Source organism: Chelonia mydas, chromosome 3 (assembly GCF_015237465.2).
Source record: "Chelonia mydas isolate rCheMyd1 chromosome 3, rCheMyd1.pri.v2, whole genome shotgun sequence".
NCBI lineage: Eukaryota > Metazoa > Chordata > Testudines > Cheloniidae > Chelonia > Chelonia mydas.
The window spans coordinates 193,453,158-193,467,429 of NC_057851.1; the positions used below are offsets into that span (position 1 = coordinate 193,453,158).

General features: G+C 44.4%; 1 protein-coding gene across 3 annotated transcripts in view; it reads right to left on the reverse strand.

Moving 5' to 3' along the window:
• Positions 1–3,695: 3,695 nt before the first annotated feature.
• SNAP25 (synaptosome associated protein 25) overlaps positions 3,696–14,272 on the reverse strand; it is a 92,458-nt gene continuing 81,881 nt past the window's right edge. For all 3 annotated transcript variants that reach the window (XM_037896152.2, XM_037896154.2, XM_037896153.2), the window contains exons 7-8: positions 11,883–12,027; positions 3,696–5,014 (exon numbers count right to left, since the gene is read on the reverse strand). In XM_037896152.2, the coding sequence (XP_037752080.1) occupies positions 4,946–5,014; positions 11,883–12,027 (214 nt within the window). In that variant the 3' untranslated portion in view covers positions 3,696–4,945. The remainder of the gene's footprint in view (positions 5,015–11,882; positions 12,028–14,272) is intronic.

The following is a 14,272-nucleotide window of genomic DNA, read 5'->3' on the forward strand; positions in this document are numbered from 1 at the left end:
GCTATGTTAGAAAAATGTTAAAGTTGCAAAGTCAAGTACTCAGAAGTTAGAAAATGCGAAGATGAAAGTTGCCCATGCAACCTTAATTTGGTCTGCTCACGAGTGTGCATCATGATAGTCTTTGGACATGATCATATATTATTTTTTCAAGGGCTACCTTACTTGTGGCATTTCCTGACTTTTTTGAGCATTTAACTTTGCAACCTGAATGCTCTTTTAACAGAGTTGTGGTGGAGGTAATACTGTAGAAAGTGATAGTGTTTTCGGCCCTGAGCATGAAAACACTTTCTAACATGATTTACTTTACTCACATGCCATGGGTGTCAGTGGAACAGCTCACATGCTTAATTGGCTGTTTTTCTAACGATCTGCTCTAGGAATTATTTTGGGGGGAAGGTCTATGGCCTGTGGTATACACAAGGTCAGACTAGATGATTGCAATGGTCCTTTCTGGCCTTGGAATCTATGGTGTTTGTAATTGAGCATGTATAAATGTTTACTAGGTTAGGTCATAAGTGATCATGGTCAATGATGTGGCTGAAACTGCACTGGCAATCAAGCACTAAAATAATGTCTTGCTATAGCGGTCGAAAGTAACCATCGTCATGTATGTCAGCGTGAAGTTCACTGGGGATAGTCCTGTTGCTCACAGTTATGAGTCAGTGGACAATTTGTCCATTAAAAAAATATATTCAACACGCAGGTGAAGCGTTAGGTTTATCCATATAGCCAGTTCCCTCCATTGCTTTGGGCTGATCCTTTTAAGTATCCAGGAGAATTTGCACTTTTCAAGGGAGGCTGTCATATAAGGGGTGGTGTCCACAAAATAACATGTGGCCTATGCTATGAAAATGTCAGAGAATCCCTGCCCTAGCACCTTTCATAGTCCTCAATTTCCCCCTGGTCAGAGATCCCCCAAGAATAGCCTCTGTTATGGTCATTTGGTATTTCTGTTTCCACCTGAGAGTAGGAAGTGGCCAGGATGTGTGACCGCCTCCATCTTGGCCAACACACTGGGGACCAAATCAATGATCTCCAGGGCTAAAAGCACAAGCTGCTTGAGCTAACAAGCCAAGTCTCTGTAACTGGGAGCTGTCACAGCTCATATCCTCCAGGGTTCAATACAGAGAGGGACCTGGAATATGCGGGTTACAAATGACTCATCATTTTAGAGGAACTCGTCAGCCGTGCTTTTACAGAGCTCAACGAATGTTTGGTTAGATCTGAGTTTTGGGTCAAGATTTCAGATGAGGCGGCTGGACACCCCAGTCATCTCTGGAACCCAGCAAAGCTCTGGTCGGCTCCATACCAACTCCATGTCAGAACCGCATCATTATCAGGATTTGGCCCTATAGGCTGTATACAAACTGACAGTGAATGTGTGCGTCAGCTGTAAAATGTAAGCTATATTCCATTAACCCCGGCATACTTCCTGATCACCCTCAGATCCTTTCCCCAAAGGGCAGCTTTCTACGTGGTGCCGGTACAGAGAACATTTCTACAACCTGAGGGCGGACTGCAGAAAACACTGCCTGGCTGTTTACTCAGCTAACATTCCCCCCCATATGTCCCTTTGTAGGGCCTTGTACTGACCTCCTCACCAGGGGTGAGTTTCAGCTGAGGCAGGACTCAGGCTCTGCGTGAAGATTTGCCTTTAGGGATTCGTGACTGGAGTGTGCCTCTCAGCATTTACATGTGTGTCGAGATTCCAAGGCCAGAAGGAACCCCTGTGATCATCTGGTCTGGCCTCCTTCATAACACAGGCCAGTGAATGTCTCCAAAATAATTCCTGTTTGAACTACAGCAGATCTTTTAGAAAAAACAGTCAATCTTGATTTCAAAATTGCCTGTAATGGAGAATCCATTATTTTGGTAAGTTATTATTACTCTCACTGTTAAATATTTACACCTTATTTCCAGTCTGATTTTGTTTAGATCAGTGGTTTTCAACCTGTAGTCTGCCCACCCTTGGGGGGTCCACAGACTATGTCTAAGATTTCCAAAGGGGTCTGCACTTCTATGTGAAAAATTTTAGGGATCCACAAATGAAAACAGGTTGAAAACCACTGGTCTAGATTCAACCGCCAGCCGTTGCATCTTGCTATACTTTTGTTTGCTAGGCTGAAGTGCCCATTGTTAAATATTTGTTCCCCATGTAGGTACTTACAGACTGTGAGCAAGTCATCCCTTACCCATCTCTTTGTTAAGATAAATAGATTGAGCTCCTTGAGCCTACCACTATGAGGCATGTTTTCCAATCCTTTAATCACTCGGGTGGCTCGTCTCCTAACTGTTCCAGTTTATCATCATCCTTCTTGAATTGTGGGCACCAGAATTAGACACACTATTCCAGCAGTGGTCGCACCAGTGCCAAATACAGAGGTAAAATGACCTCTCTACTTCTATTTGAGATTCCTTTGTTTATGCATCCAAGGATCGCAGTAAGTCCTTTTGGCCAAAGTGTTGCACCGGGAGCTCGCGTTCAGCTTTTTATCCATCATGAACTCTTCAGAGTCACTGCTTTCCAAGATAGATCCCCTCCTCAGCATGTAAGTAAGGCTTAAATTCTTTGTTCCTTTGCCCATATTAAAACACATATTGTTTGCTTGCACCCAGATTACCAAGCAATCCAGTTCGCTCTGCATGAGTGACCTGCCCTCTTCATTATTTACCACGCTGCCAATTTTTGTGTCAACTGCAAACGTTATCAGTGATGGTTTTATGTTTTGACAATTTGGTCACTTATTTAGGAGGGTGCTAATAACATCAGAACGCGGGGCAAGATCTTCATGGGGAATAAATCATGTAAATGTGGATTTAGGACTCTAAATTTAGATACCCATTCTTGGAAATCTAAACCCATAGTTTTGCATATTTCCCCGAGTCTGACATAGCTCTTTAATTTTAGCATAGTATGATCCATAATAATATTTGCCAGAAGTTTACCCTTTATCAACAGAAAGTGGGGGGAAATTATTTGCACAAACGGAATAACAACAGATACTAAAAATAAACAACTGCAAGAACACACACAGCCTGGCATTTGCTTTCTTGTATGTTTTGACAGAGATCCATTTAGGCATGTGAATGAATTGTTCACTCATGTAGAGCTAACAATAATTGGACTCCCCGTAAGAAAAATACCTGGAAAAAATATGCCAAACCTATTTTTAACCATATTCATTGTCAGTAAATATTTACCTATATTTAGTCCTTTGTTAAAGGCATTCCTACCAGGCTATACAAATGTTACAGTTACTAGGGTTCTATGAATACAGCGATATTAATAACATGAGTCCTGACCCTCAGCTGGTATCAATCAATAACATTCCATTGACTTCAGTGAAGCTACACCGGTTTATACCAGCTGGGGATCTGGCCCATGTATTCTATTTTCTACTCCAGAACAGGGAGAAATTTTCATCTCAGTATTCAGCTAGCTCCCCAAAACGAGGTAATTTAAAACAATAATCACATCACAGTTTGCTCGGTGTGACCCGCTTTTGTTCGGAATAGTTCCCTGTCACTTTAATTAGCATCCCAAATGGAAATCTTTTGTTTCCAGCCCTTACATACCACTGATTTGCAAAGAGCCCTTGGACTGCATCCCTGGCTCCCTTTAAACACATGGGTGGAAAATAACAAGATATCACTGACACACAGGCCGACAAATGGATAATGGAAGCCTAGATTCCGAGGTCTATAATTTTTAATAATTTTTAAACTAGCTACAAAATGTCAATCACGTCACAAACTGACAGGAGACAGAAAGAATTTTCATATTACATGCGGCAATGATATTTATCTCACAGTTTATCTAGATTTCATTCGTGTAGGTTATTTTTTATTATTATTTTTCATTAAGTCAGCTACTAAACATCTCAGCGATTTGGTGTGCATAGCCCTAGGAAAGCAACAGAGAACTGTACTGATAACAAACCACACGAGGGGAGCGAGTAGTAAGATAGAGCCTTATAAAAATTACATCTCTTTGCATCGATTCCTATGGTAGTCGTTTCCTCCAAAAGATAAGTCTTCAAAAGCAACAGACAAACCCAATATATTACACCTATTTCTTTTTGCCTTTGACATATTTTCAGCCAAAGGTTCAATTTTTACTGGCAATGATGAAATGGTGAGTGCCCAAGCCATCTTTTTTTCCATAATTAAAAAAAACCGATCATGGTTAAAAACTGTATATATATCAACAAGAAAAAAGTGGCACGACTGCATACTTGCTGGTATAACACAGTCCCAATACCGAGCATGCTTTTGTTGTCATTTGTTGGTGTGCTACTGCCATGGGAAAAGTCTTGTTTAAGTAGGAGTCTAGAGGTCTAGTTATTTCTCATGCATAAATGCATAAAATCACATCACTTTTTAGTGCAATGCTTGTTATAGTTACATAATTCCACATTGTCTTATCATGAAATTATAACAACAGATGACAGCAATGGAGAACAGAAGACAGTAAGTTTAAGTGATACCCAAAGACAGGAGTATGGCAGTAGCTCTGTGGAATGTCACAGTTTTACAAGAACAATACTGTATATTTAAGGGTTAACAGCACAGTTAGCATTCCAACATTGTTGTCATTCAGCAAACATCGTAAAAGAAAACGAAAAGAAAGCAACCCAAAAGAGAGAGAGAGAGAGAATTGAAACAAACAAACAAACAAAAAAACCCAACCAAACAATCCCCCCCAAACTTCAAAGTGAGCTAAAGCCATCAAATCAGCACTATGTACAACCTTTGGAAAGAAAGATCTCTAGAAAAAAATAATTACAAGTATCATTTTTGGAAAGCTGACAGACTACACAGGACAACATTGACAATGGGGGCTGATATGTGCATGTGTGCAAACCTAGTAGGTAAATACCATGAGAAAAGCATGAAGAGACTGCCGCCTGGGACAGTGCTAAGAGGGAAATGCACTACGTGGCATTTAACCACTGCCCAGCATCTTTGTTGCACGTTGGTTGGCTTCATCAATCCTGGTTTTGTTGGAGTCAGCCTAGGGGAAAGGAAGGAAAGAAACAACTGATTACACAGCAGAGAGAGAACATCTGCTTTGCTAAATATGTAGTAGAGTATTTCACCTATCGGGGCCCTCTCTGCTACCTACCTCTCTGCTTCCTGATCCTGGCCAACTCGGGAAGGGGAAGCTCAGAAATACCATGGAACTGGCTGTTGTGTTTTTTGGGGCCCAGCAGGAAGACAGAGTAGATTGTAGATTGGGTCCCTTTTGACCTTAAACTGTGTGATTCTGCAACTAATAGAAATCACCTGTTGGCACGGAATTCCCACCCGAATTTGCAAGCCCAAGAGGTTCAGGTAAACTCCGGGTAAGCATCTCACATTTCAGGTTTTTGTCTGAGCTTCCAAATGCTAGGCCACATCCCTGCCGGGTGTGAACTGACATAGCACCATTAAAGTGAATGCTAGGAATCTGACCCAGTTTGAAATTCATCCATCAATAATTGTAACAGATGTGCTGGTTTCCCTGACCTAAGGCTTCGTTCATCTTTGATATTATATAAGCATGTGGGATGCCACGGATGTGGGCTCTGTCCTGGCTGCACAATGATCTAAACCTTGTCCAGGCTGCCTAACAAGACTTTTGTTTTTGTTGCATTGGCAAAGCAGTGGAGAATCCATCGGGACAGAGAGCTAGATTGTCCATTCATATAAAGCCACTGAGAAGAGGCAGGTTTCTTTTGAAAATACATCAGACTGAATCCTCAGGCCAGAGCAGAACTTGCTGCACTTGTGGTGGGAAGGGAATAGGAGGCATTAGGCCACCCTTCCACCGTTCCCACAAGATCCACTGGCACTGGTGCAAATTACGGCTGCCTCAAGGCTACTCTAATTTTCACCAGCAGATAATAGCATAAATGGGAATTGAGAGAGACCAAGGATCTGGCCCATCAGTTCCACCATATGCTCTGGTGTCAGATGTATACAAGGACTTACAATGCTCCCAATCCTATATTCCTCACATGTGGTTGCATCTCAAAATCCCATTGAAATCAATGGGACTGTCAGGCAGGATTAGGTCCACAAAAAGAAGTGAAAAGAAAAAGATTTCTGGAGCCCCCTTGGACACTGGCTCTAAAAGAGACGCTCAGCACACTCCCCGCAACACTTTGTAGAGGGGTCTATGTGGAAGGAAAGAGTCCAGGAATACAGGTTACACCATCTCGGAGCTCACTGGAATATCATTATAAGAACAGGATTGCAAGTCCTTTTGAGAAATGTAAATATCATTTGAAATAATCAGACTGGATCTTATTGAATACAGTGGGTTAAATTCATCCTTCATATAATGTCATTGTCGTCCAGGGATGGATCTAGCCCAGTAATTTTGAAAATTAAACAACTCCCCTTTTTTTGGCACAGACACTTTTTTTAATTGGATCCCCCTTTGACTGTGGGTTGTAGTAGCTGCCTGATGTCAGCTTTGGAGACAAAGGGGCATTATCTCAACTGAAGTCGACCGGCGCAGCTATATCCAAGTGGATGTTGCTACACCGACTGACACCAGCTGAGGATCTAGTCCCAAATGTTCTTCAGTGTTGATAGACCAATGTATTTAGGTATGGGAAGCAGGGCTGCCAGCTGGGGCTGTGTGTATTCCTGCAGGTTTCGTTGCGTGACATAATCTTTAAATCAAGGTTAATCTTTAATCCCTGGAGCCTCCAGGTCAATCCTGGAAGGCTGGCAACCCCTGGGAAGGGTGAGAATGGCATTACTGCTCTGTTAGCATTCATTTCAAATGAGCAATTGTCCATTTCATTTTATTAGCCCGGTATTGTCTCAGTGTTGCTTTTCATGATGACTATCCTGGTAGCAGTACGGGGACACGTTTCTGTCATTTCAAGGTCTGGTCTTGCTCTCATTGGCGTCAATGGGAGTTTTGTCCGTCATTTGTGTGGCCGGAGAAGTGGGACCTGGGTTTATAAAGACTTCTGTATAGAACAAAACCTGGTGGAAAAATTGGTGGTGCAGTCTGAAATAGTGGGTCTTTCTGGAGCTTTTTTCTAGCTCATTCCCAGGTACAAACACTCTGGGGAAGAGAACTTTTACCTCGCCTGAACAAACCAACGCCCCCCTCCTGTTATGATTCTCCTGGGCAGAGGATAGAGCAATGGCTGTCCTTGGGCAAGTCACTCCCTTTCTCTGTGCTCAGTTTTCAGAGCTGCAAAATGGGGATACAGCTAATCCAGCGAGCTAGATGAAAAGGCACTGAATAAGAGTGAGGTAGTGTTATTTTACCTCCTCTGTAAAGCATTATATCAGAGCTAGGTATTGTTTTTGTTTCTGCACCCTTGATAAAGTTGAGCCATTAATATTAGACTCGTCACCATTAAAATTTTTAGCCTTTGTAAGCTGATAATGACACAATAGTATTCCTTATATGTTATAGGTTAGAGAATGCCATGAATACTCAATAACATTAATGCCTTACTCAGGCAATTGTGAAGATTTTAATGGAGAACACGGTACCTATCTTTTTGGAAAATGCATTAGTATTTCTGTGGTTTGTCTTTGTTTGTTAGCATCTACCGCTGTCTCCAATTTTCTGTGGCATATAAAATACGTTTCACTGAATTTGAGAGGTAAGTACGGTTATCCCCTTTTTACAGCTGGGGAAACTTAGGCACAGAGTGGCACAGTGACTTGCCCAGACATGGGCCTTTCCAGTTCTTTTTAAAAGTGGCAAAATGGATAGGCTGATCATCTTTTCTTTAGCGTTTGCTGCCTTGTGTCCCATAATTGATTTGAAAGGCTACGAAGAAAGATATTTTTAGTACAGTAATGAATGCAGTGCTACTTTGTTTTATCTGTGGGCCAGCCCCTCCGCAAGTGTAAATCTGCATAGGTCCTTTCATGTCACTAGAGCTTTTGTACTGGATGCGGATTTGGCCCCAGGTATCTCTGGATATCTGCGTTTGTTCATGACAAATGGTGCCTCTGTTAGAATGCTGGAAGACCATGAACAGTTTTCCATTAAGTAACAGGAACAATGCTGGGGCAAGGTTATATTTCGTCGAAGATGAAGGCATGACAGTCTACTTGAAAATGGTAAAGGCCATGGGCGGCCATTGAACTCAGTGGGAGTCTTACAGTTGACCTCAATGGGAGCAGAGGTAGGCCAAAGCAGAGCACTTTTGAAAACCCCGCCCCATATTTACGGCTCATTGTCACACAAAGTCCTCTGGAGAATGTGTCAAATCTCCAGGATGTTCCTGAGTTTTTATATCTGGATTTCTGACTTAAGAGAGGGAAAGAACAAAGGCTTTTCTTCACCACTCTCCGTAACTGGATAGGTCAGTCAAGAGCTCAGTCCTCTGAGGTAGCTCCAGGTTGCTCATAGATCCAGCTCAAGTTCAGTGCCATATAAGCACCCAGAGCTGGCATTGCTGTGAACCTCTGTTTTTACAGAGAGTGGCAGCGGGGGGATTTTTAATTACTCCAAGTGATCCAGGCTGCAGTTTCCTATCTCCTCTGAATGACAGCACCTTCAGCAACACAGTGCCCGTACCCGGACAGACCATTAGTCCATTACTGACTCATGGGGAAGAGTCCTCCCTACTGAATTACCATCACCACCACTAGGAGCACCCGGGTTTTCCCTCGGAGTTGACCTGATCCAGCTTTGCTGGCCTTAAATCTCATAGCTTGAAGTAATGTCAATAGGGTTAGAGGGAATGATATCGATACTGTTCCTTGGTTGTTTTCATGAGCCAAGGACTTGGTCAATTTAAGGAACCATTATTTTCTCTTGATCTGGAGTAGGGGGTTAACATGATATATTTGTGTGATGCATGTACCCTGGTGAGCTGGGTAGCAGCATATTTTGCTGTATTGGTCTGTATTGCAGGTGTTTGGTTAGAATGAAGGAACACGCTATGGATGGGAAATGGCCTCTAGTGACAATATTCTTTAAGGAAGGGTGTTGGGAATTTACACAGAGCTTGGTGCGCAGTGAACACTGCCTCATTTTACCTTCATTCAAAAATATGAAGCTTGCTCTGTGAGCATGGTGTGCAGATCCACTATTCAGAAGCACACAGGTCAGCGTTTTCAGCCGAATGCTGAGAAGCCAAGAATCCTGCCAAGTCAGTGCTCTACCTCCGGCTGGATTTAAGCATCTGTGTTAGACTACAACATAGCTTCTTAAACTCTGTACAGTGTTGTGTACCTAACTATGTAAGAGGTTTGCATAGAGGGCCATTCCTCAGCTGGTATAAATCCGTGTAGGTGAAATAACACCTGAACTACATCCATTTATACCAGCTAAAGATCTGGCCCACAGGGCTTTACCTACACAAAGTGCCTAGTCTATGTTTTCAACATCAGTTAGGATGTTTTCTAAGCAAGAACTGGATCCAGCCCAGCAACGGGATATTCCGAGCTAGTATTCAGTGCATCATTACGTCCCATAGGCACAAATGCCACACACCAGTATTTCATCTGCGTTAAATCACCTACTGGTAAGGCTGTGCCATGCTACTGTTGGTGACTAGCATGTGCTTCTGCACTTCATCTAAAAAAGCACTTGTGTGCTACGCCTCCCATTTCCAAGACAGATATGACCCATGCCGTGCAATACTGCCATCCCTTCTCCTATCACAGATGGGCAACTTTCATTCAACATTGAGCTGAATATTAGCAATCTCATAACGCCCCATATCAGGTTTCCTCACTCCAGAAGTGTGACGTTTTACAGGTGGTGCCGTGAGAATGGTCATGCCTTTCTCAGTGTGTCCCAGCTCCTTTTCTTTATAAAGTTTAGATTGCTGGTCTGAAGCAAATGTGCCCTGACTCACCCTGATGTCTAACACAGGTGCAGTTACTGTCATCAAACCACGAGGCCCTTCATTCATTGCTTCATGGGCTTGCAATCTGACAAGGAACGTCACAAAGTGCTACATGTCCCCGAGTGTCAGGGTGCAGGAACAGTTTGCATCGTGGGGGTGCCGAGAGCCATTGAACCAAACTGTCAACCCTGTATTTAATGGAAATCACTTCAAGCCCAGGGGTGCGGCAGCCCCCCTAGTTCTAGCACCTATGCCTGAGTGCGCATACGTTTTGCACTGGGCTCTCTGATTTAGTCAGTGGAAAAGCACATGTAGCCTATTGGCCCCCCATATGAGGAGGTTCAATAGTGCAAGTTATTCTGGCATAGGTCAGCATTAACTCCTTGGGCCAGATCCTCAGCTAGTGTAAATCTCCATTGAAATCAACACAGCCACAGCAATTTACACCGCCGTGATTCTGCCCCTTATTTTCCTTTCAGTTCCTTTCGGGAGATCTGCCAATACAAAGGTAGGAACTGTGTGGCTCTTCGGATATGGGGCTGCTAATGGATTCTTAGTTAAGCATGGAAGTTGCTGTCAGCTCTTTGAATGTAAAAAGAGACCCAAACTCCAGAGATCTGCAATACAGGTCTGGTGTCGGAATGGTGGCCCTGACTTTTTAGCAAGCAGGGTTTTAATAGTGATTTCAAATGTAATATTTATTATTTGTACTGTTGTAGCACCCAGAAGCCCCAATCAGGGAGCAGGGGCCCTTGTGTGCCAGGCACTGTGTACAATGAAAAGACAGTCCCTGCCTCAAAGAATTAACAATCTCAAGTTCGGATGAGATGTATGGGTGCCATCACCATGCTAAAATGAGGCCCCAGTCTCCTTTATGGGAGTTATTTCCATGAAGGAAGATGGGGATTCTAGGTCTTTCATGGAGTTTCCTTCTAATTCTTCCATTGGAAAGGGAGTGGGGGGGAATTTAATCTCCCCTACCCTGGAAGTGCCAGAGGGTTCAGCCTTCACTGCCCGCCCCCCGCCCCGCCCCCCCGGCCAAATCTGCAGATCTCTGAGGACTTCTGCATTGCAATGCACCCTCCTCCCCCAATCCCCAAACTCCCACAGGAGCCATATTGAGCTATGCTTGTCCCAGCTGCTGCTGCCACAGCACAGAAGGGCCAGCAGCACAAGTTACTGGAGACCCTTCAGCACCATGCCCTGCTTGGTCCTAAGGATTTTTTTTTGGCGGGCGAGGGAGGGGGGAAATCTGGCAGAGATCTGCCAGGTCCCAGGCCCAGCTCCCTCTTCCCAGAGCCAAAAAAATGGTCTCTGCAGAGTAACTTAGACGAAGGTTTCTAACCATCAGAGGAGTGAAGTTCTGGAACAGCCTTCCAAGGGAAACAGTGGGGCAAAAGACCCATCTGGCTTCAAGATTAAACTCGATAAGTTTATGGAGGAGATGGTATGATGGCATGATTTTGGCAATTAACTGATCTTTAAATATTCATGGTAAATAAGCCCAGTGGCCTGTGATGGGATGTTAGATGGGGTGGGATCTGAGTTACTACAAAGAATTCTTTCCTGGTTATCTGGCTGGTGAATCTTGCCCATATGCTCAGGGTTCAGCTGATCGCCATAAATGGGGTCGGAAGGAATTTTCCTCCAAGGCAGATTGGAAGAGGCCCTGGGGGTTTTTCGCCTTCCTCTGTAGCATGGGGCACAGGTCCCTTGCTGGAGGATTCTCTGCACCTTGAAGTCTTTAAACCATGATTTGAGGATTTCAGTAGCTCAGACATAGGTGAGAGGTTTATCGCAGGAGTGGGTGGGTGAGATTCTGTGGCCTGCATTGTGCAGGAGGTCAGACTAGATGATCATAATGGTCCCTTCTGACCTTAATATCTATGAATCTATAAGGGTCTTTGTGGGTTGGAGGTGGGGAATTGGCAGGATGCTGCAGGCGAAGGCTTGCAGAGGGGGCTGGGGGCATTCCATCTGGCACTGCCTGCTGGGCAAAGTGACTTGTTAGGATTAGTATGGAAGAGTTGTTAGTCCAAGAGGCAAATCAGCCCTCACCTTCTCCATGATCCTGTCAATTTGGCGGTTCTGTGTGTCAATCTCGTTGCCCATATCCAGGGCCATGTGACGGAGATTTCCAATGATGCCGCTGACTTGCTCAAGGTTTTCGTCCATTTCGCCTTCTCGGTCATCATTTGTTACCCTGTGAGGGAACACACAATTCTTTTGAGTGGAGATGGACTCAACCAGTCTGGGTACGTATGCAGCTATCCAGCGGCCCTTGTCCATTCAGCCCTGCCAGCTACTACCCATCCCTACATCTCCCTTCACTTTGGAGCTATTCAACCTTCCTCTGGGCCATTCACCATCAACCATGCTAATCCTGCCACTGCCGGAAGTACTGACAGATTAAGTCTGGGCTGTCACTACCAGCAGTGTTATTTTTAGTGGTGGTTCTTCTGAGCATTGCTACTCTTGGACTTGAGGTTTTGCCTATGAGTGAACAGGATATTTGGGAGCTACCTGTGGGCTGCTGAGCAAGGCGATCCCATCTACCTGCTTTGAGTTACCTACGCCTAACTCATGATGAAAGTGCTGATCTGGCAGATTTGAGACTAATCAAAGCACGACAGAGGAGCAGTCTCATGTCTGAAACTTTTGGCTTAAATGATGAATTTTTAAGTAATTAAAAAAAAAACAAGTGCATCAATTTCTCTTGGATTCATCTGCTTCAGTATAAATTCCCTGTTGCCCCCATTAATCCCATCTGGAGTTTGCAGTTTAAAGAGAAAATTCTAGCTGGTGGCGAGCAGACCCTGCAAAAGAACTCAGCCGTTAAGTCTTGAATTATGCATCAGCTCTAATAGTTGGCCAGTTATGCAGGGAGTTACTGGTCGGTGATTCAAACACTGGAAAAAGCTTGGCCTGCTTGGAAAGTCACTGCTTTTCACCATCTCCTATGTTTCTTACAAAAGATGGCAGATGGATAACCCTGAAGGCAGATGTCTTCTGTTTATCCGCAGAACAAATAGAACAGCAGCGTAAGCTTCCCCTGTGATATTCCACCACTGCGCCACATACCTGACCTGGAGGGGCTGCCCTCTAGGGGTGAAAAGGTAAATGGCAGTCTCGGTGTACTTACATGGCAGCTGGATCCCATTGTGGTCAGCATCATAGAATCATATAATATCAGGGACCTCAGGAGGTCATCTAGTCCAACCCCCCTGCTCAAAGCAGGACCAACCCCAACTAAATCATCCCAGCCAAGGCTTTGTCAAGCCGGGCCTTAAAAACCAATAAGGATGGAGATTCCACCTGTCCCACATCCTCCAGTCCCATCACAGTACACACATCTCCCTTCATCACAGCATCCAAAAAGTGAGTGGTTAGTAGTTAACAGAAGAATATTTACCTATTAATCCAGTTACCTCAGTCTTCATAGAGCAAAGCTTTGCATAGTGGTAGGCCATTCTGTGGAGCAGCTGTCATTATGAACTTGACTGATAGCATTGACACCTACATATCAGTTTTATAGACACTGTAATCAATATTCACTTACCGCTGTCTCCTTAGCTAAAAGAGAAGGTTAGCAGGTGGCAAGCCAAGTCAGCACACTTTCCTGGTACCAGTGGATTTCATTTCAGCACCACATACCCAGAGGTGGCCACTACATGGCAACATTTACCTGCAGTTAGTGCACCACAGCATCCCAGATACTGCACCTTGGCCCCGGTTCAGCAAGGGGCCTCAGGATGCACATAACTTGAAGCTTTGGGTAGTTCCACAGAAGACAACGGCACCACTCATGTGCTTTAAGTTATGCACTCGCTTGAGGGCCTCGTTGAGTGGGAGCCTGCACAGCTGTTCGTTTAGGAAACATCTCCATCGCATGCAGCGTGAGCCTTCCACCCCAGGCTGAAAGACTAGGGCTGGTGGGGCCCCCGGTCCCACCCTAAAGTTAGCTGTGCAGGTGTTTCACTGCGGGCTCTGGAGCCTAGGGAGGGGCATGGACATCAGAGCCCATGCTCCAGCCTCTGGCCCAAGCCACCACTTCACAGTGCTGTCTACACAGCCATTCTTGCAGCGCTAGTGTGAGCGCCGCTAGCCCAAGCCTGTCCACCCAGGCTGGGAGGTTGGGTGTAGACATACCCTTTGATAGAAAATAAGGGGTTTTAAATTGGGTGGTGTACTCCAGTGCTGATGCTCAATGATAACCACTAGGTATCTTGGAACAGTAATAATAAATTGGCATTTATAGGACACTTTTCATCTTCAAAGTACTTTGCAATCATTAATTACTTAGACCCCTTCCCTCCTTTTTTTTGCATAATGTTATGCCCATGCAGAAGCCCGTTAAAGTCAATGGGGACCATGCGGGCACAGAAGTCTACCCAGGGTCAGTGCCTGAGTACTAGCAACTCCTTGGTCAAGTAATTATTATTATTCAT